The sequence below is a fragment of the Silene latifolia genome, chromosome 1 (assembly GCF_048544455.1).
Source record: "Silene latifolia isolate original U9 population chromosome 1, ASM4854445v1, whole genome shotgun sequence".
In the NCBI taxonomy this organism is placed as follows: domain Eukaryota; kingdom Viridiplantae; phylum Streptophyta; class Magnoliopsida; order Caryophyllales; family Caryophyllaceae; genus Silene; species Silene latifolia.
In genome coordinates, this window is record NC_133526.1 from 198,531,976 (window position 1) to 198,554,855 (window position 22,880).

The window sequence follows — 22,880 nt, forward strand, 5'->3', positions numbered from 1 at the left end:
CACTTTTATTAAATCAAACTAGTATAGATCCCGCGCGATTGCGCGGTTTTTAGATACGAATATTAAAGAAAATAATAATTATACAACTGATATTTAATTTAATTTGAAATTTTGATTGTAAAATTTATTATTATTAATGTTTTGTATTAATCGGTGGAAAAGGGGAAGTTCAGTATAATCCAGTTGTAGATATAATATAATGAAAGCCCAATTACAGATATGATATGATAAAATCCCAATTATAGATACGATATAATGAAAACTCAATTACATATACGATATAATGAAAGCCCAATTACAGCCAAATTCATTTAGGCGGGAAAATTTTGGAGATCTTTTATTCTTTTAGTATAAGAGGGATTTGCATTTACATCAATTTTAACGTATGCTTTAAATCCATTTGATCCTATACATGGAAACAAACACATGGTTTGACTCTCAAATTATGCAATACTATACATGAAAACAAATACTCCCTCTTATTCTATATACTAGTTTGAAAGCCCGTACTTCGTACGGGTTAATAACCTTGATTATTTTAAACTAAGTTATAGAACATTATCGAATAGGTGTTTCGAAGTTCAAATTCGGGTGTCACATAATTCTAAAAAAAATGAAATATCCTAATCCCTTATGGTCTCTTGATACGTACTTGATTCTAAGCATTAAGTAGTCTCTAAAGCTTTGTTATCTCGAATTCTAGCAAAGTTTATTAAATAATAATCATCAAAGGTGTAAGCCAATCGGGGCGCTTTGATAGCCGTTATGATTAATATAAAGATAAGTGTTTCGAAGTTCAAATCCGGGTGTCACATAATTCTAAAAAAAAATGAAATATCCTAATCCCTTATGGTCTCTTGATACGTACTTGATTCTAAGCATTAAGTAGCGCCTCTAAAGCTTTGTTATCTCGAATTATAACAAAATTTATTAAGTATTAATCATCATAAGTGTAAGCCAATAGGGGCGCTTTGATAACCCTTATGATTAATATAAAGATAAGTGTTTCGAAGTTCAAATCCGGGTGTCACATAATTCTAAAAAAAAATGAAATATCCTAATCCCTTATGGTCTCTTGATACGTAATTGATTATAAGCATTAAGTAGCGCCTCTAAAGCTTTGTTATCTCGAATTATAACAAAATTTATTAAGTATTAATCATCATAAGTGTAAGTCAATGGGGGCACTTTGATAACCCTTATGATTAATACAAAGACAGGTGTGAAATTAATGAATAGTTTACATTTGCTATATTTTGGTAGGGAGAATAAAGCAAATGAAACTATTGACTGAGATAGAGGGAGTATATATTTTGTTTGAACCATATACCTACCCTTCAAATATGAACAATTTACTTACACATGTCATTCTTATAAGTTAGTCATTTCAATTTTTTTTTGTTCAATTAATAAGACTGCCTTACATAATAATAATAATAATTAATCTTCTAATTACTGATACATAGAGTTCATTTTTATGTTCTTTCTTTTACAAAGCACATGTAATGTATACTCCTATGATCGTCTAATTAATAAGACCGTCTTACATAATAATAAGACCGCCTATGTTTTTGGCCACTATAAGCAAACATATAATTTAGTGACAACAAAATTATAGTTTGTTAAATTTTAATTTTAACCTCTAATAATAGAAACTCTTAAAAGTTCTCTTTCACAATAGTTAAGTGACTTAAAATATTTTGGATTGATTCCCAAGTTTCAAAGATGGCTTCTATTTATAATCATAAGTTCACCCTACCTTTTGCATGCTAATCTTTCAATGTGGGACAAATTTACTATTTATACGTAGTATATTCACAACACCTCAATTATTTTTCAACGTGGGATAAATAACATACTAATAAATACACCATATTTTTCACACCTAGCTCAACATCCAACCCGAATCCCGAAATACGGACAATTGCTACTCATTATATCTAATAGTTGTCATATTTAATATTTAATAATATGAGCAAATACTATATGTTAATATTCGTACATTCAACATCCAATCCGATTAATAATGAGCAAATACTAACAAACTAATCTTATCTAGAGTCTAAAGTTTTTCTCACGTATAACATTTGTGCAATTTTATCTTATTGCTAACAAACTAATCTTATCTAAAGTCCAAAGTTTTTCTTACGTATAAAATTAACATTTTTTTCTTATAAATACTAAGTAGTTTTTAAGGGTAAGACTCTCTAGATAATGAAAAAAATGTTAAAACATGACAAATTAACATTATGTAACGTTACTTTTAAAGTCTACTGATGTATGTTCGTTATTTAAAAATTCAGCTTAAAAATTAAAAAATAAATATATTATTGCTAAACTACTAAATTTGAGTAGAAAAGGAGATGATATAACAATATATAATTATATAATTGTGAAACCACCAAAATCAAAAGTATAATACAAATAAATTTCACTATTGTGGAGGTAATAATACAAACTCTTATAAGAACTATCTAAGACAATATTTAAGACACTCAAAAGATTTTGGGTTGGTATTTAAATTCCAAGGATGACTCATATTTATAATCATAGGATCACCTCACATTATGTTAATCTTTCGATGTGAGACAATTCTACTATTTATAATAACTAGGTTTGATGCCCGGCTACGCCCGGGCTACCTTTATTTACCATTTAAAATATATTTTTCTATGAAATATGATTCGCTAAATTTGGTTAACACATACATTTACAATTTATATCTTGAAATTATGATGAGATGTAAAATTAATCAACAAATTATGAGACACGTTCACCACTCCCGCGGTTAATATTATTACTTTCACTACATCCCTGCTTAATACTATTACGTTCACTACTTTTTCGGTTACGGTTGTTTCTTTAACTACTACTATTTTTACGGTTAATCCGTTAGTTTTGTTAAACTCATATATTTAAATAAATTAATATTTTTCTAAAATCGAACTGTTAATTAATTTTTCATACTCTCTCCGTTGTTTCTATCGTTACTTTCATTGCCTATGTTGTGACTGCTATTACTTTCACTAATTCCGCCGTCATTATTTTTTCTTTCACTACTCCCGCATTTATTACTGTTAATTTAGTATGACTTTCACTACTATTGCTACTATTGTTTCTTTTACTACTCACATGGGTGGTTACTATTATATTAGTTGATGATTATATAGTTGTATTAAAGTTATATACTTAAAGAAATCTGAAATATTAGATTAGAATATTATTTAAGAGCAATCATTATTATTTACTAATTAAATTACAAATCTAATGAATTATGGGAATATTATATTTTTTGGAAATCTAAAATGATTTATTTACCTTTTAATAGTTTCCAAAATACAACGACTTATATTATATTTGTGTATGTTAAATAATTAACATCTTTATACTAATTAATACCATAAGTAGAGCCTGTTTATTTAAGGAAACTCACCATATTCTGGTGTTCTCTAAATTTATATTTCAACCAAAACTATATAATATTTACGTTGAAGTCCCTTGTTCAGGTCCATCACACAGCGCTAACAATTAAAAACTATATAGTATAATTAATTTGTATAGATTTATTTAATTACATTGAAGTCCCTTGGTTTCTGGAATTAATATATAGTATTGATAGGATCAGCACACCTTATGTTAATCTTTTGATATGGACAATTCTACTATTTATAATAGAATGGACCACACCTTATGGTAATTTTCCGATGTGGGACAATCCTACTTTTTATAAGTAGTATGTTCACCACATCTTATTATTTTGCAATGTGTGACATATAATATACTAAGAATTACATCATCTTTTTCGCACCTAGTTCGACATCCAACTTGATTTAATAACGTTTTGTTCTTTGGATTTTCCCACCCTTAACTGATGTATGAACTCTTTTTGTAAGTTTTTTTAATTTAAGTCCATATTTTATTATGTTAATCTTTCGATGTGAGATAATTTTATTATTTATAATTGGATGACCACACCTTATGGTAATTTTCCGATGTGGGACGATTCTACTACTTATACGTAGTATGTTCATCACACTTACATTATTTTTTCAATGCGTGACATATAACATACAAAGAAGCACATCTTCTTTTTCTCGCCTAGTTCGACATCCTATACTGTTTAATAATCGTACTTTTTTTTGTGCAAATGATATGAAATTCATACTCTAATAATTTTCTTTTTTTTTATCCCAAATCTAATTATATAATTTTTTTACGATAGTTTTTTATCACATGAAATGTAAAATGTTTTTACATAAAAACTATAAACATGACTTGGATATATAATATAGGAAATATATATTATAATAATTAAAAAATATCCATTTTATTTTTTATATCATATTGTGAAGATATGATACAAACTTTTAAAAGCTCCTTAAGATAATACTTGAGAGACTCAAAAGATTTGGGTTAATACCTAAGTTTCAAGGATGCCTCATATTTATAATCATAGGATTAACCCACTTTGTTAATCTTTCGATGTGGGACAATTCTTTTATTTATACGTAGTATATTCTCCACATCTACATTATTTTTCAATGTGAGACATATAATGTATTATTAAGAACTAAGAGGTACTCTATCCTTAGTATGTGCAAATGATATAAAATTTATACTCTAATGATAACATTTTTTATCACGAATCTAATTATATTATTTTCATAATTTTTTTAACTATACTTTGTTGTCAAATGAAATGGAAAAGTTTTTATATAAAAATTGAAAATATCACTTGAATATAATTTAGGAAATATATATATTATAATAATTAAAAGATTTTCCACTTTATTTTTTACATCAAAAAATATTATTTATGATACTTTCCTAAATTGATTTTTGATGATGTGGACGCTCTAGAATCGCTCGAAAAAAGGCTATATATAGATATATAGATATAGATATAGATATAGATTCTTCCCTATTTCCTAAAACTGATTATTCAGGTTTTCTTCCCTTTTTTATTTTGGAAACTTTTACTCTTATTTTATTCATTTCTCTCTCCTATCACCAAACTCCACCCAACACTTTTACTCATATTTTGTTACTTTTCTTAAAGTTTTGGCCCCACCATTCCTTATTTAACTCATAATTATTCATCCATCTCTCCAATCACCAAACCCCACCCAACTTTTTACTCTTAGTTTATTACTCTCCTTAATTCCCGTGCCCATAAACAAGGGGAAGAATACATAGAATTGGAGGGAGTACTATTTGCTTTGCCTCTCAAATTATGAGATCTTTACAATATTATCTCCGAAATCTGCAATCACAATCAATTGCCCCATAATATATTATGCAATCTTTCATATCAATTGATGAGATTAATCCTCTATCTACTAAAAGAATAGGTGAATCTAGAAATTTTCAGCTCAAATCATTAAACCTATAAATTGGGCGTAACATTTTTGGATATTTTATATGCGGGCCTTACTATGCTCTCTAACTTTTATGCGTCAATCTTTGTAGAGAAATGTATTTTACCCATTATTTTGGACTACTACACATTTTACGTGTCATGTATTCTATCATATAATATCAGACTATACTATATATTTTATTAATATTTATCATCAAATCTTAACCATAAATGTATTTAACATTTAAGAATTGTAGACTACAACATTAAATTTTAAAAGTTACTGTAATTTTTACCTCTTATCAATAATCATTAATTTTTACCTCTTTGTTTACCTTTAACACAACACGAAAGTAGAAATTAATTTAATTTTTATTTATTAATACTAATCATTAATAATTGTAGAATATTATATTAAATTTAATGTTAAGTTGCTAAATGTTAATTTCACTAAATATTTATAATCTAAAGATCCGTGCTTTTGCAGGAGATCTAAACTAGTTTCGAATCAATCACAACATATCAATTACCCCTAAAATATCCCCCGTATTATTAAGAAAATAAGACATTGTCTTATTTTTTTCTCATCTAAACAATTTTACTCACAACTGGGCTCTTTTCTAAATTCTAAACTATAATTAAATAACGGGCTACTAATTGATGTTCCACTATACCTGCTTTTACCACTAGCCATCTTACGAACTATGCATAAATTTTACTCACATCATTAAATACTATTTGCTTTTCGCAATTTTCTTTTATACTGTATTTGTTATTTTGTACGCTCTCCTATTCTCTAACATCTTCCACATTTTATAAAACGACAAATTCACTAAGGTTTTCACTTTTCTTATTTGTTTATCTTTTGTGGTAATAATAACTTATGACCCTATTTCTCTCTTACTTTCATTTACATCAGACATCATCATACCACTAAATTCTACTAAAAAACAAATGTGGAACAACATAGAGAACATGAAGGAGTATGTTTTAACAAAAATTACAATAATATTTATATTTAAGTTAAACTGACAATCTTATTTATAACAAATAACTTTTTTTATTAAAAAAATTAGTTCAAGGGTCAATTTCATTTAGGCTAAAAATGTCTAATTTTATTTCTTCTAACTTTTATTATTGTTATAATCGTATGATTGAGATTGCTATAAGAGATGGAAAATATATTGTATTATTCTTGTGTTTATCATATATTACAACTACACTATATATAATACAATGCAAAGCGATATATACGGAAGTAGATAATTACAACAACTATATTTACGTTATTATAGGCAATGATAATATTTTGCCTTATACTCCCTCCGATCCAGACAGATGGTAACACTTACCTAAAATGGATGAACCACACCAATGGTAACATACCTTATTGGGCATGAAAAAGGACAAAATTACCCTTACATCCACTAACTATTTACAACTTTATCATCCACTCACCCACTCACCAACTACTTATTTAATCCACCTAAATTCATGTGGCCCCAATCAAACTTTCCTACTTTACCCCTCATTTTTCCACTTTTTCTTAAATAACCACTTTTTCCCTATGTTACCATTTGTCTGGATCGGAGGGAGTAATAGCAAAGTAGCCGTTGTAGGCTTGATTGAGGAAGGCTCCTCGTAATACCCCCCCTCAAGTTGGCGCGGTGGTCGAGGAGACGCCTAACTTGGAGAGCAAATCCTCGAATGGTATACGTCCAAGTGCTTTTGTGAATATGTCCGCAAGTTGGACCTTTGTATAAACATAGCTTGGACGAATAGTCCCGTTGAGTATCTCATCCCGGACGAAGTGACAGTCTATTTCAATGTGTTTAGTTCGTTCGTGGAAAACGGGGTTTCGAGCAATATGTAGTGCGGATTGATTGTCGCAAAATAATTCAATGGGCTTGTCATGTTTGATGTTAAGAGACTTGAGAAGACCCTTTAACCATTTAAGCTCACAAACTGCGTAGGCCATAGCTCGATATTCGGATTCGGCGGACGACTTGGAGACCGTAGATTGTTTCTTAGTTTTCCATGAAATTGGGGACCCACCTAGGAACACGAGGTATGCGGATAACGAGCGTCGAGTGAGTGGGCAGCCATCATAATCGGCGTCGCAATAAGTACGTAATGATAATGTAGAGTCGCGTCGGAATAATAAGCCTTGGCCAGGACGGCCCTTAATATATCGAATGAGTTGTAAAGCGGCGTGCCAATGATCGAGTTTCGGAGCATGTAAAAATTGTGCTAGTATATGGACGGAGTAGAGAAGCTCGGGTCGAGTAATAGTAAGGTAGACGAGGCGGCCAACCAACCGTCTGTAGGGCTGGGGGTCCTTTATGGTGGAGGAGGTCGAGAGGCTTAGTGTGTGGTTCGGGTCCATGGGAACTGCCGCGGGTTTGCAGCCAAGCAACCCGGCTTCTTCGAGTATGTCGAGCGCATACTTTCGTTGAGAAATGAATAACCCGGTTTTATTTTGAGCAATCTCGAGGCCCAAAAAATATTTAAGTCGGCCCAAGTCCTTCATGTGAAAACACTCACTCAAGTAATTTTTGAATTTGGAAATGTCGGAGGAGTTAGTCCCACAAATAACGAGGTCGTTAACATACACTAGAACGTGCATCTCAGTGGTGGGTTTGATAAGGGAAAACAATGAGTGATCGTATGGACATTGGGTAAACCCGTAAGATTTTAAAGCAGAGGCGAGTTTAGCATACCAACATCGCGGAGCTTGACGGAGGCCATATAGAGATTTTCGAAGTCGGCAAACTTTGTTATTGGCCGTGGAGGAGAACCCTGGAGGGGGTTTCATGTAAACTTCTTCGGTAAGGTCTCCATGGAGGAACGCGTTGTGGACGTCCATCTGATGAAGTTCCCAATTTTTAATCGCGGCAATAGCTAGAATTGTTCGAAGGGTGACCATTTTAACAGTTGGGGCAAATGTTTCGTTGTAGTTGATGCCCTCAGCTTGTCTATTACCCATGACCACGAGCCGAGCTTTATATCGTTCGATGGAACCATCAGCATTATATTTTATTTTATAGACCCATTTCGAACCGATTGCTTTCTTATTGGGTGGGAGATCTTCAAGAGTCCATGTTTGGTTACGTTCAAGAGCATCGATCTCGTGTTTCATAGCTTCTTGCCATTCTTTTACCTGCATTGCGTCACGAAAATTGCTTGGCTCGTGATTTTTAGTCACGGCCGCTAAAAAACATTTGTGAGTATCGGAGAATTTGTCATAATTAATGAAATGAGATAGGGGATATCTTGTACCTGAAGATGGTGTCGATGCGATGGTGGCATGGGTCGAGGGATGACGTGGGGGTTGGACAAAGCCAGCAAGGCGGGAGCTCGGGATTTTAAGTCGATGGCATTTGCCCATAGTGTCGGGGTCGATTGGAGTAAGATCAGGTGGCGGGTTAGAGGCAGCCGTGGTAGACGGTGGGGACTCCGTGGAGGGTGGAGAGATGTCGTGAGTGGTGGAAACAGGAGGGGTCGTAGTTGGATTGGTAATGGGTGGTGGCTGGTTTGATTGGGGGTTAGGAGATGGAGTGTCGAGGGTCGGAGATGGGTCGGTGGTTGCGGGTTCGGGATTAGGGGGTGCGAGGGAGAGGGGGTCTAAAGGGATAGCGACATCATCAAGTGATGAGGAGTCGGATTTTGGTTCGTTAATGTGTAGGGCTTGATATGGGAATTCGTTTTCGACAAAGACAACATCTCGGGAGGAAAAGAAAGTGCCAGTGTCTAGATCGTAGACACGCCACCCCTTTTTGCCAAAGGGATAACCTACAAATAGGCATTTCTTGCTACGAGGAGCAAATTTATCGTGGGAACGGTTTATGTTACGAGCATAGCAAAGGCATCCAAAAGTTCGAAAATGGTCTATAGGGGGTGGTTTTTGAAAAACAAGTTCGTATGGGGTTTTGCCTTTTAGTAAAACGGATGGTGTTCGATTGATAAGGTATACGGCGGTTAGAATGCACTCCCCCCCAAAAAAAATAGGTAAGCTAGCTTGAAATAGAAGAGCACGAGCAACATTTAAAATATGACGATGTTTTCGTTCGACTCGCCCATTTTGTTGAGGGGTGTCAACTTGAGAGGTTTGAAAGACAATACCATTTTCTTGAAAAAAATCATTTAAATATGTGAATTCCGAACCATTATCACTACGCAAAATTTTAATTTTCTTGTTGAACTGACGTTCAACCATAGCGAAGAAATTAAGCAAAAATTTTCGTGTGCCACTTTTCCGTCGAAGTAAATAAACCCAGGTGGACCGGGAAAAATCGTCAACTATAGTTAAAAAATATTGTGATCCACACGAGGCATTAGCCGAGTATGGACCCCATAAATCGCAATGTATTAAATCAAATAAATTGTCCGCAATACTAGAACTTAAAGGAAATTGTTCACGAGTTTGTTTGGCACGAAGGCAAACATCACAATGAGAATTTAAAGAATGAGTTTTAGGAACATTATTCAAACTGGGAATAAAACGCAAAATAGAAGTAGAGGGGTGCCCCAACCTCCGATGCCAAATCTCGTGGGTATTCGTTATTCCGACCGAGTATGCCCGCGGTATATTTTGCCTAACCCCGGTCAAAAAATAGAGCCCATCGACCTGCTCACCCGCACCAATCACCATCTTCGAGGAACGGTCCTGTATAAGACATAATTTGTGAGAAAATTGGATGGTGAGAGAGTGATCACGTAACAGGCTAGAAACAGATATTAAATTACAATTAAGATTTTCCGCAAAATAAACATTACGAAGAATTAATTGAGGAGAAAAATGAATGTCACCCATATGTGTGGCAATTGTCATATCGCCATTGGGTAACCCGACTGATAACTTATTAATAGTATGTAAATTACGAAATAAAACCCGGCACCCCGACATATGGTGAGATGCCCCGGTATCTATAATCCAAGAGGAAGTAGAAGAGATATTACCATTTAATTGGTCCAGGGACTGATTTTTTCGAGCATGCCACATCTGAGTAATCTCATCTAGCTCGGTGGGGTTTAGGCTATTGAAGTCGAGTTTGTCAAGAACAGTCGCCGAGGAAGATGCTTGGTCCACGACTCTGCCCGACACCATATGAGCCCGTGGTGTAGAGGCAGTCGTAGATTTTTTTAGTTGAGCCCATTTGGCTCGACCTTGAACGTCGGGAATCACCGTCCGACTCAAATCATTTTCATTAATAGTTATTCGATCCCGAGGACGATCGCCCCACCATTCGGGAAACTTTCCAGTGACACGAAAACAAACTGGATAAAGGTGACCATAACGGAGACAAGCAATACAATATGGTCTATTCGGGTCGTCTGTTTCGTGTTTCATAGGACGGGCATCGCGTCCCGACGTGGGAGGACGAGATGAATTAGTTAGACGAGCCGCAAACGCCATAGGGTCAGGTCTGGGTTCTGTTTTAGCAACATTCAGAGCACGCATACTCTCTTCCTGGAGGAGTCTATTATAAATAAAATTAAGAGGAGGAAGAGGATTGATACCGAGTAATTGAGACCGAGCACTATCGAACCGATCGTCTAATCCCATAAGAAATTCTCGTACCTTTCGACGTTCACGACGAGCATCCAGAATCGTTACCCATGTACAGGTACACGGATTGCAGGGGCACGAATCAACAGGGCCAGCCTCAACAATCTCATCCCAAATAGTGATGAGACGACCGTAATATGCCATAATCGATTCCGTCGGCCCTTGACGACATGCCATAAGATCCGCCTGCAAACGGTATATACGAGCATCGTTGTGTTGAGAAAATCGAGAACGGATATCGAGCCATACCTGTCGTGCTTCGGGCCGTTTGGAAATCGACTTTTTGAGAGTCGGGTGGATAGTGAGACGAATCCAGGCTATCACGAGGGCGTTTTGTGACTGCCAGGACTGAAAATTAGCGTCAGTAGCAGCAGGTTTCGGGATGGTGCCGTCGATGTATCCGCTCTTACCCTTGGCTAATAGGGCAAGGAGAAAATCTTGGGCCCATTCATCGTAGTTATTGCCATTGAATTCGGTTTGGGTGATTTTAATGCCAGGATTTTCGATATGATGGTAAGAATAAATCGGTTGTCGAGTGGGATCGACTAAGGAATTGTTGTTGTTTGGATTGTCGGAGTCGGAATTTGTCATAGTGTGGCTGTCGAAGATAGATTTTAATCGTATTGTTGATGAAGAGAAAACCTAAACTGATACCATGTTATAATCGTATGATTGAGATTGCTATAAGAGATGGAAAATATATTGTATTATTCTTGTGTTTATCATATATTACAACTACACTATATATAATACAATGCAAAGCGATATATACGGAAGTAGATAATTACAACAGCTATCAATATATATACTTAAAAGAGGAACTTTTGAAGCGATTTCATTGGCTATTGTTTTTTATGAGATTTCATTGGTTATTGTTTTTGTTGAATAAATTATGTGTAAAAGATAATTTGTTTAATAAATAAATATGAAATTAAACAGCTAATTAATTAACTAATTATAAACTAAGAGTTGTACTTATCCTATACTATTAACATTAACATTAAATATTAAAATGCACACTAATTCAAGGGTGTTTTTTTAGCACTCCAACTCTCCTAACTACCTCTAAGGATAATATTATTATATCACAAATAGACCAATTCCATTGTGCAATTAGCTTTATTTATTCAATGAATGATGATCAGTTTTATACTCCCTCCCATCCAAACCAAAGGTAACATGGGAGGGAGCACAAGTTTTAAGAAAATAGAGAAAAAGTAAGGGTAATATTGGAATTAAAGTAGGACCACTTGTAGCTTAATTAAAGGAGGGCCACAAATATAATGACATTTTCTGTAAATAATAAGGGTGTATGAGAGGTCTTTAGTCATGTTTTTTACCAAATAAGGAATGGGTAGTTTGGTTTGGATGGTCCGAATAAGGTAAGTGTTACCTTAGGTTTGGATGGGAGGGAGTAGTTATTTTTACTAACTTGCGGTATTCCTATAATTGCAGGCTAATGATTTTAAATTGTGCGATGACGAATAATATCCAGGACCATGTACAAATTTCAAGTTATTGAGGGATAATTCATTGAATTTAGATACATCATTATCATAAGTCGAATACAGGTAAGTTATATAAAGACTAACATTTAAAGCACGTGTTTATTATATTTTGTATTAATCTTATAGTTCATTGAATTGTTATAAGCATCTTTATCTTTTTGAGGTAATTTTACACTTTCAAACGTATTATAACAAAAATAAATGAGAAATATGTAAAATAAATGAGAAATATGGAGTATTTTATCATAATTTTAAAGTTTCTATTATTGTTGTTCTTGGGGCGCATAACAAATTAACAATTCTCACATTCATAAAGGAACCCACGGTGAAGTAAAAGACCCTCGGAACATTAAAATATAATCCGTACAACTGTACAAGATAAATTAATTAGCAAACAATTTTTTTGAAACATAATCTGAAACAAACCCCACTAGCGGTCTTCTTTTCCTTCACATAATAAACGTGACTAATGTGTAAATATGATAGCTCTTTCACTCCCCTTAATCTAAGAGACATACCATTTAACTTTTATTAACACTTCTACCAATCCTGCAATACAACGTTATATAATATTTATGGATCCATCATATTTGTAACCTATCTTTTAGTTATTCGTCTTTATAATATAGGTCAACAATAGATTCATCATTATTTTAATTACAATATGTTAGTTTAACATACTCTTTGCTTTATACACGTACCACTTCTTAGGAACGTTTTGTTTGATGAATTTCTGATCTTCACTAATTATGCAGGGGCGACCGATCTTTGAGGTGATGATAAGGGAGCTTAAATTATTGACTTGATATGTAAATTTAAGACTCAATGGTTGCGTTAAGAAGGGGCGAACAATAATTTCACACTGTTATATAAACAAATAGCAGTGTTAGGGCTCCCTCCCACCATACCTAAAGTCCCTCGCCGCAGGTGTACATGAGGCAATAGATGTAGTCCAATGATGCTTCCTCAATGAAGGTCAACATTAGGATTAGAACACAAATTCCCATTTTAGATGGGTACTATCCGTCATGAGCTAAAGACGAATAATGCTCATCTCACAGTATACAAGTGACACTATCCATGAGATGCTCCATCCCCACCCCCCACCGCACTTGCCTTATTGTGAGAGAGAAATTACACTCGAAAATAAAAACACTCCATTAAACTTCTATTTTATAGCCCAAATTAGAATTAAAATAAATAAAAACACAACTTACTAAGTACATGCTTCTACCTACAGAGATATACAACTTGAACTATAGGGTGACAAAAAGTGTTCCATAATATATGAAGAACAAGATGCTAAAATACCAAACACCACAATTATAGAGCTACTTATACACTTCTTTGTGTTAGTAATTAAGATAACGAAATATATAAGCGTTTCTATGAAGATTACTAAAGATCATGCTTTGTTGATTTTTAAGGACCATTGTGTTAAAAGCGAACATGCCCCTTTTAACAAGAGTGAAAAATCCAACCTAACAAGTACCAACATTTGGTTGATTTTGAGTAAAAATTTCAAATAATGAAGTTACCATATTTGAAAAAACATAAAGTAAATTAAAACTTTTGTATATAGTATCGATCCTTCTCGGAAATATATTTAATATAGGTTAAAAAACAATACAAAAGGTTCAAAAAATATAAATTAAAACGCGATCATCATGTGTTAAAATATAAATTTGTTGCAAATTGCTAAAATACACTTGTGCATCGCTAAACCCATTTACGGGTGAACTTTGTCACATATGTCGATCATTACCAAAAGAATATTGTATTATATTAAGCACGTGTCAATCCTCTAATTCTTTGTATAATAAATATATAATGGAAAAACTCACTATGACGTATACCTGACACATAATTAGCCCAAGTAAGTTGTGGTTAGTTATTAAAAGAAAAAAAAATAAGACCCTATTATCGGAAATATGCATCGCACAAGCATTAATCCTAAACGGTACATTATAATCGCATTTTTTTAACTGTTCTTTTATATATAGTGGTAATCACAAGAAAGCAACCATAGCATGAGTTAATAATAGTTACAAAAAAAGCCTTTTTAAACAAACTCAAGATAGAATTTCGAAAGCCACTATTACGATATTACCCGGGCAACGCCCGGGCTTGAACACTAGTATTTACATTATTATAGGCAATGATAATATTTTGCCTTATAATAGCAAAGTAGCCGTTGTAGGCTTGATTGAGGAAGGCTCCTCGTAATAATTATTGTACATTATTAAAATTTATTTTTACAGTCAATTTAGTTGTTAAATTCTTTATAAAAAATGATCTAAAAAATTGCGCTTTTGCTCGGGATCTGCACTAATTATAAAACAACAAAAATATCAAAAAAATTCCAAAATACACCACAAAATATCTCATCCCCAAACAATACAACGGGCCGATTGAACATCGTATATATATACGGTCTGGTAATTAAAACACGACACGTGTACCACAACAAACCATTATAAAAGCATAGAAACGTATTTATATTCCCCTCTTCTTTAATCCCAAATCCCCTTTCTCTCTCCTCTTTCCTCACTTCACCACCTCTTTCTCTCTCCACCGCAACTACCGCCGTACTCCGCCTATAAATCACCGTAACGTGTCACACCGCCGTTAATTCCGCCGTCAGCAGTGCAGTTTTTTTCGCCGGAGGAATGACGACGTCTACTACTAGCGCTGTTTATCTTCATGTGATTGAAGATGTTATCGAGAAGGTTCGCGATGAGTTTGTTTCCGAAACCGGTCCCGGCGAGAATGTCCTCCAAGAACTCCTTACTGTACGTCGTCGTTTTGGTTCTTTGATGGTTAATTAGGGTTTTGAGTTTGTTATAGTTCGTTAATCATGGTTAATTAGGGTTTTGAATTGTGATTTGAGCAATGTTATAGATCTTCCCTTTCCTGGCCTATTAAAACTCGAAAATTGATACAATTATCAGTAAAATGTTGTTAATTAGGGTTTGGCATGTGTTAGAATCCGACTCGAGCAAAGCTACCGATCTTTTAGTTCCGAGTGTATGGAAACTCGTAAATCAGTTAGCTAGCGCGTAGTTTGCCTCATTCAATTGACATCTAAGTTGGCAAAATTGGTAATTTTTTTAGTTTGTGGGAAGGATAATCTTATAGGAGGTAGAAAATTGAAGGTCGTTAATAGAGGGGCTGATCTTCTATTTCCGAGCATATGGAAAACTCTCAAATCAGTTAACTAGCGTGTAGTTCGCCTTATTCAATTGACATCTAAGTAGGCAAAATCGACAGATATATAAATTTTGTGAGAGGAGAATCTTGTAGGAGTTGCAAAATTGAAGGTCGGTAATAGAGGCGAGCAATGCTACTGATCTTCTGTTTCTGGCATTATTTAAACTCGTAAATCAGTTAAACAGCGTGTATTTTGTCCCATTCAATTGACATTTATGTAGGCAACATTGATAGATTTATTAGTATGTGAGAGGAGAATCTTATAGGAGGTACAAAATTGGAGGTCCTTAATAGAGGCAAGTGCTACCGATCTGCTGTTTCTGATCTTATTTAAACTCATAAATCAGTTAAATAGCGTGTATTTTGCCCCACTTGATTGATATCTATGTAGGCAAACTTGGTACATTTATTAGTCCCTGAGAGGAGAACATTATAGGAGGTAGAAAATGGAAGGTCGTTAATCAGGTTTTGTATGTGTTAATATGCAATGAGCAGTGCTACCGTCTTCCATATCCGAGCGTATTAAAAGTCGGAACTCAGTTAAATAGCGTGTGTTTTGCTCCATTCAAATGACATCTAAGTAAGGAAATTGATAGATTTATTAGTCTCTGAAAGGAGAAATTTTATAGGAGATCGAAAATAGAAGGTCATTAAGGTTTTGTATGTGTAAATCCCTGATGAGCAATGTTACCCTGTTTCTTGTTCTGCTGTCTTCCTAGCCTTTGAATCAAGTAAAAAGCGTCTATTTTGCCTCCTTTAATTGACTTATAAATAGGCATTGTTGGACTGAAGGATCGATGGTTATTGATGGTGATTTTGATGTGAATTGTGATTGATTGACAGCTATGGGAGATGAAAATGATGCAAGCAGGAGCTGTGTTGCCGCGGCATGAGCGGCCGGTGCCGCCTCCAAAGACGATGCCAATGGTTCCGGGGGTGACGCCTGTACATGATCTGAATGTTCCTTATGAAGGGAATGAGGAGTATGAAACTCCTACTGCTGAGATGCTTTTCCCTCCTGTGAGTATTTCAAGCTAGTTTGCAGTGATTTGGACTGTTGGAGCTGTTTCTTAAATCCAATTGTCGTTTTGACCTATGTTAGTAGATGCGGTTAGAGGGATACCATGTGGGTACTTGTCCAAAATGTTGGACTCGTGTATTTTATGTAATATTCTCATTAAAAATGAAGTGCTTAAGTGTCCGTCATGTCTGAGTATCCGGTGCTTGGACATGGGTAAGTTGGGTAATATGAAGTCTTGAAGTAAGATAGTTTAAGACTGACAATGACAACATTACCTTAATGTCTTAAAGGCTCCCACAAATAGCTTGGTAAGGAGGTCATATTTACACACCTTTACCTAGCACAAAGAGGATTTTTCCGGATGACTTGTAATAAAATTTGCACTTCGGAAATTGCATTTAAAGACAGTTATTTTGCAATAAAAAGAAGTGCTACCAGTTTCATTAGCAATTTTGCATCATAGCCCATAAATAAAGAATATCGAGCCTCTGGCTCTATTTAAAAGAAAGAAGTAAATTCAAATGTTCTTCTAGTGATCTATTCGATTCATTTGGAACTATAACTGCTGTTAAATATGGTGCAATGATGTACCTTAGTTGTGAGGAATGATGTATGGGGCATTGGTTCACAAGGTGGTATGGCTTGAGGATGATTTGTAATACTGTTTCTTTTGTGCAATTTTGGTATGAATATGAACACACAAGCAGTTCATCATCTTATATACTGTACTTTGAACAGTTTATGTAATACTAAAACTGTCAGAAGTAATTTTTAACAACTATTCTCTTATTTATGCATGATTATTGAAAGCAGATATAATTTAAATTAGGTTAACAAAGTTTTGAATACTCAAAGTTGTTGTTTTGAACACCTCAAAATAGGAATATTATATACACACATTCAGTTCTTAAATTGTTGTATCAAAATGCAACTCCGTGAGCAAATATATGTCAGTCTGCGTCTTTAACGTTTGTCAGATATACCTAATATTTTTACACACTCTTTTTCTTTATAAAAGGTTAACAAAGTTGTGTGAAAAATTTAAACTGAGACTACTTCTCTATACAAAGGATTGAATGAGGCTACCGATTATTCTATGATGAGGATAAATTTCCTTATTGCAGAGTATGAAGTCATAGTTCTGTATTTTTCTTTTAACTTATAATTTGATACCAAGTGGTTGGAACGTTCCGAGTTCCCACCTCACTGAAGGATTCTTGTACCACGTACCTTGAGGGATGTCTGTGCTTCAAATTCATTTCCCCCTCCTAACCATAGTGTTGGTATGTGTTTAGCTCATTCCAAACCCTAGAATTCGTATACCAAAGCAGGGGTATTTGATTTGCCGCAACAAATAACAAACTAGTCTCAAATAAAGCGTTTTGCAAACAATAGAAATGTAAAAAAGAATTACGGAAAATTAGTGAAACATCACCATTCACATTGGTAGCCTTACTTGCTCCGCTGTCGGTGATAGCAATGTGTATGCGAAAGCCTTTCGCTGTCAACTTTAACACAGTAAATGTCAATAAAGTTCTTAGTGCTAGTGTGTGAACAAATAGAGCTAGGGTCAGTTTGAGTATATTTGGTATTTTGGCCTCGGGCATTGAATTGATGAGCTTTTTTTTGCTATTGTAGACACCTATGCAGACTCCTATGCAGACTCCGATTCCGCAGACCCCGATTCCAACTCCTTTGCCTGGAACGGCGGACAGTTCGATGTACAACATTCCTACGGGTCTTTCAGATTATCCAACTCCTAACTCGAATGAAGTCTCTGGTGGTCCAAATTATGATATCAAACCTGGAGTTGGAAGGTCTAATCCTTACATGGTATTTCTAACTTCTACCTTGGCTCATGCTGGTTGGTGGTTCTCTTTATTGCTATGATCACCTTCTGTATCTGCTTATGATTCACTGCATTTATAGCTCATCTTTTTAGCATGATAGTTATGTTACCATCTTGGAACCTTGATATCTTGAATTCGGATTTCTCATCTTGCGGTAATGAGTACTGAATGTTGGAGGGTTATATATAAACAAGCTGCCTTGATAGTGGTCTGACTCATGGTGTTTAATCTAGGGCATGGGCCGGCACTTGAGGCAGTATCAGCTACATTTAATACAATGGTCTGACTAATTAGGAATGGAGTGGAAAATAGAGAAAACGTTGTGTTGGTTAACTAGAATTTGGTTAGATAGTTTGTTTGTTGTAAGTACTATGCTGAGTCTTACATTCTCTTGCAGCCACCACCTTCTCCCTGGATGAATCAGAGGTCTTCAGTTGGTGTAGATGTTAATGTGGGTGAGTAAAAGATAAAGGATATCTCCTGCAATCTTCTCTCATTACTATCCTTATACCCCTTTTCTCTTGATCTCTCTTTTCCGCTTTTGTTTGGTAAACTCTCATGCTAAAATCTAGTGCTCTTTTCCTCTCACCTATGTACTTCTTTTTCGGGATAGCTTATGTGGAACATCGGGAAGAATCAGATAGAGGAGTGTCACAGCAAGGGATGCAGGTGTGTCTTAACTTTGGCAAGGATAATAAATTTTCACTTAAGGGCTAAAAAGGAAATTCTTATTTCAGATGCTCAAATGTTGCATTTATTATGGATTGCCTTGCGGTGTCTTCATTCATTATTTAATTTTTGGGAGTAAAATCCAGGATTTCCTTACTGGACCTTCTGCGAAAAGAAAACGTGATGACAATCCTCAGCAGTATCAGGCTGGTGGATACATACCGCAGCAAGACGGAGCTGGAGATGTTGCTCCCGAGGTTTTCGAATTGGAGGTAATGGTTAACTACTCCGTAATCTTGAGGGATAATGGGATAATCTGATTTTTCTGGGAATAAATTTACTTCAAACTTGCAAAGCAAGGGTTGTATCTTACATTAATTTCTTCTTGAAGTTAGTGAGGTAGTTTGTACAAAGCCTTTCCACTGTGGCAGAAAAGCCTTATGGACTAAATTTTTCTTATGATTATGTCTCAGATCATCCAAAGCAAGACCTCCGGGAGAAAAGTCAGTGGGAGCTCCACTGATAGAATGGTTACATGTGGCCTACAGAAGGGATCTTCTAAAATTCCGCAGCTAGATGGGCCCATTCCTGATCCTTATGACGACATTCTCTCTACTCCTAATGTAAGCTGGTTGTACTTTTTAGTTTTTCTTAACTTATCACCATCCAGTGAAGGGTTAGCAGTTCTTAATCGTTATGCTAGGGCATCTTTCTCGTAAAGAGGATTATGTGAGTCAATACTTTCCTTAATTGGAATGTTTTATGGAATATGTCAATAAGTTGGTTGCGTGGGGACAAATGAAAAAGGCTAACTGGGGTTTATTGTTTGAGGTCAAATGGAAGTGTATAATAACAACCAATTCCCAGCTCATTTTATTTGAACTGGAGTTTGATGAGGATTTATAATCAAGTTACTTGGCACTAATGTCATTTTTGGGTTTATCACTGCCAGCCGTATAATGCATCTAACTAGCCTACGTGCCTCGTTAGCCGTTATATAAAGTGACTGTAATATCTTTCATTAAAAGAGAATTTAGTAGCGCTTGTTTTGATTGGACGTTAATTTGACTTTAGGATATATGCTCCATTCTACTATTTAACTTTCTAACTTTCTCATATCACACTTCCTTTCTATTCTCTCTTTTGATAGTGAAGGCAGAACTGGGGTGGAGATTGATTTTTACTGTAGCATTAATAGATATGCATTCTGTTTTAGTCTCCTCAATGGTTTTATAGTCCTTTCTTGGCATGTAAATTCAGGATCTATGGTTTCATGCTTTTCATTTTCCAAGGGGTTTTGCCAGTTTAGCACATCAATGTAGTATCCTTCAGTTGAAGCAGTGCCGTCTCGAGAAAAGTGGAGGCCCGGTGCAAATTTACAAAATAAAAAATCAAAGAACTTTTCCATAAAATATCAATGCAAATTACAATTATTTAGAGAGCGTATTTTTTTAAGCGAATTTCAGAACTGACATCGCAACGTCCATGAATTAAAAACCCATAAAACAAAGTCTAACAAAGTCTTTTAATCTCTGACTCTTTGTCCTACCTTCAATAGCTGCAGAATAATATTGAAAATTCTTAAAGCAAATAAAGCATAAGCCAATAATATGAAAGAAAAATAAAACATTATCACACACAAGAGAACAATTAATTAAAACTAAGAAGAAATATTACCTATTTCGATTGTAAATCTCGGATTTTTATAGACAATTGAGACGACTAATATTGCAAAGTTTGATTCCAATCCCTCTAATTGTAAATTTAGAACTATTTGTGAGGAATTGATTTGGGATAATACATTTAAAGATTATAAAAGTAATGATAAATAAGTCTATTAGTTTATAGGAAGATTATAAGGCAATTTCAATCTTTAATTGGGGAAAGAATCGAAGAAGAGCAGGGGATTGGAAATTTGGATAGTCACAACTCACAAGATAGGCGTGACTTGTGTTTGACTTTTTTTTTTTTTTTTTTTTAAGTTATACGGATTTGCCAAGTTTTGGGCCCCAAATTTTTTGAGGCCCAGTGCCAGTGCACATAGTGCGCTATGGGCTAGACGGGCCTGAGTTGAAGACCGTGAGGAAGATTCCTTGAGATATTATGGTGGAAAGTTTGCTGTCAAGCTCATGTTGTACTTATAAAATTACATGGGATATACCTTTCCTGCTCAATTTTTGTTGGTAGGTGTAGGATAGGATCGGCTTACGACGGTAGAGAGAACAAAGCCATGACGCTGATTTCTAGTTCCATTTTGAGTTCTCAGCTGGACAAAATCTATTATTGGGATTGACAATGACTTTCTGAGAGAAAAAGTGGAGTGGGTTGGTAGGTTTTTTTTTTTTTTGGGGGGGGGGGGGGGGGGGGGGGGGGGGGGTTCCATGTTGGAATTTTTTGGGTGTATCCCTCGTCTGCCTTTCCCTCCTTTTCTCTCCTTCGCCTCAACTATTGCCGTCAGCATGTGTTGTGGAGTCAAGAGTGTCTTTCCATGAGTCTCTAGCTCTGATTGAATAAATAACAGTTAGATAATGAAGTCATGACACCATGTAATCGTTGTTTTTCATGATGAAGATATACAATTATCAAGGGGCTGTCAACGACGACTACAATGTGGTGAACACGCCAGCGCCTGGTATGTCTTAACTAAACACTGTTACTTTGACGATGTTGATTTAGTGTGTGCTCTAGCTTTTAATAGCAACACTAATATGCAAATATGCTTAGACATGCAAGCTGGTACCCCTGTTCCCCCAGCCCAGCATAATATTGGAAACGATGACGACGACGATGAGCCACCTTTGAATGAGAATGATGATGACGATCTGGATGACGTTGATGAAGGAGAAGAGCTCAGCACAACACATTTGGTTTTGGCGCAGTTTGACAAAGTAAGTAGTTGCTACTCCTTTGGATTCTTTGATTTCTTTCCACTTTCCATTTTCAACCTTCTCGATGAAAATATGATGTCGGGTGAGGGCGTGAGGCTAATTTAGGTATTTAAGCCTAAAAACATGGTTACCCTACCATAATACTACTTCCGTGGTTTCTTCCTTTAAAAGAAAATTATAAGAATTCAGAGAACCAGATTAATTACGCCTTTAGAGTTTATGTAGTCCGGAGATTTGTCTGTTCGGTGGTTAATTTATCATAATAATGGTGGTTAGGTGACGCGTACCAAAAGCAGATGGAAGTGCACCCTCAAGGATGGCATCATGCGCATAAACCACAAAGACATTTTGTTTAACAAGGTGATAAAATTATTTCTTGCAGATTTTAAACACTGCTTCAGAATATCTATTTCATTTACTTATCTCTTCGGTGTTCTATTGGCAGGCATCAGGAGAATTCGACTTCTAATTTTAGATCCTCTTTCCATAAAGTTCAGTTTGCGAGAGAAAGAAGTTTCCCGAGTAGCCTTTGGACATCTCTTGTTCTTGTTCACATTATGTAGATCTCTTAAGAGTTATAAACAGAATCCACATACGCTATTGGGGATTGGATTGGCATGGTTGGCGAGTTGTATATAATGCAGGAGTCGTATCGCCTCTGAAGCATGTGGCTTAGCCAACTTTCACCAATTCTTTGGATTCCATTAGTTTGTAAAACATTAAGAAAGTTTTTACCATTTACCAGATAGTATAACATTTTTGCAACTCCATGCTGTCGATTTCTAGCTTCATAATTGAGTGGTTGA

General features: G+C 35.1%; 1 protein-coding gene across 1 annotated transcript; it reads left to right on the forward strand.

Annotated features, from left to right (window-relative positions):
- Nucleotides 1-14,892: 14,892 nt before the first annotated feature.
- On the forward strand, nt 14,893-22,839 carry LOC141617110 (transcription initiation factor IIA large subunit-like). The gene is made up of 11 exons (XM_074434286.1): nt 14,893-15,228; nt 16,490-16,666; nt 18,306-18,500; nt 18,915-18,972; nt 19,131-19,186; nt 19,333-19,458; nt 19,660-19,809; nt 21,758-21,818; nt 21,911-22,074; nt 22,351-22,434; nt 22,520-22,839. Exons 1-11 carry the CDS (start codon nt 15,106-15,108, stop codon nt 22,541-22,543), a joined length of 1,218 nt encoding a protein of 405 aa, XP_074290387.1. The 5' UTR covers nt 14,893-15,105; the 3' UTR covers nt 22,544-22,839.
- Nucleotides 22,840-22,880: the final 41 nt, after the last annotated feature.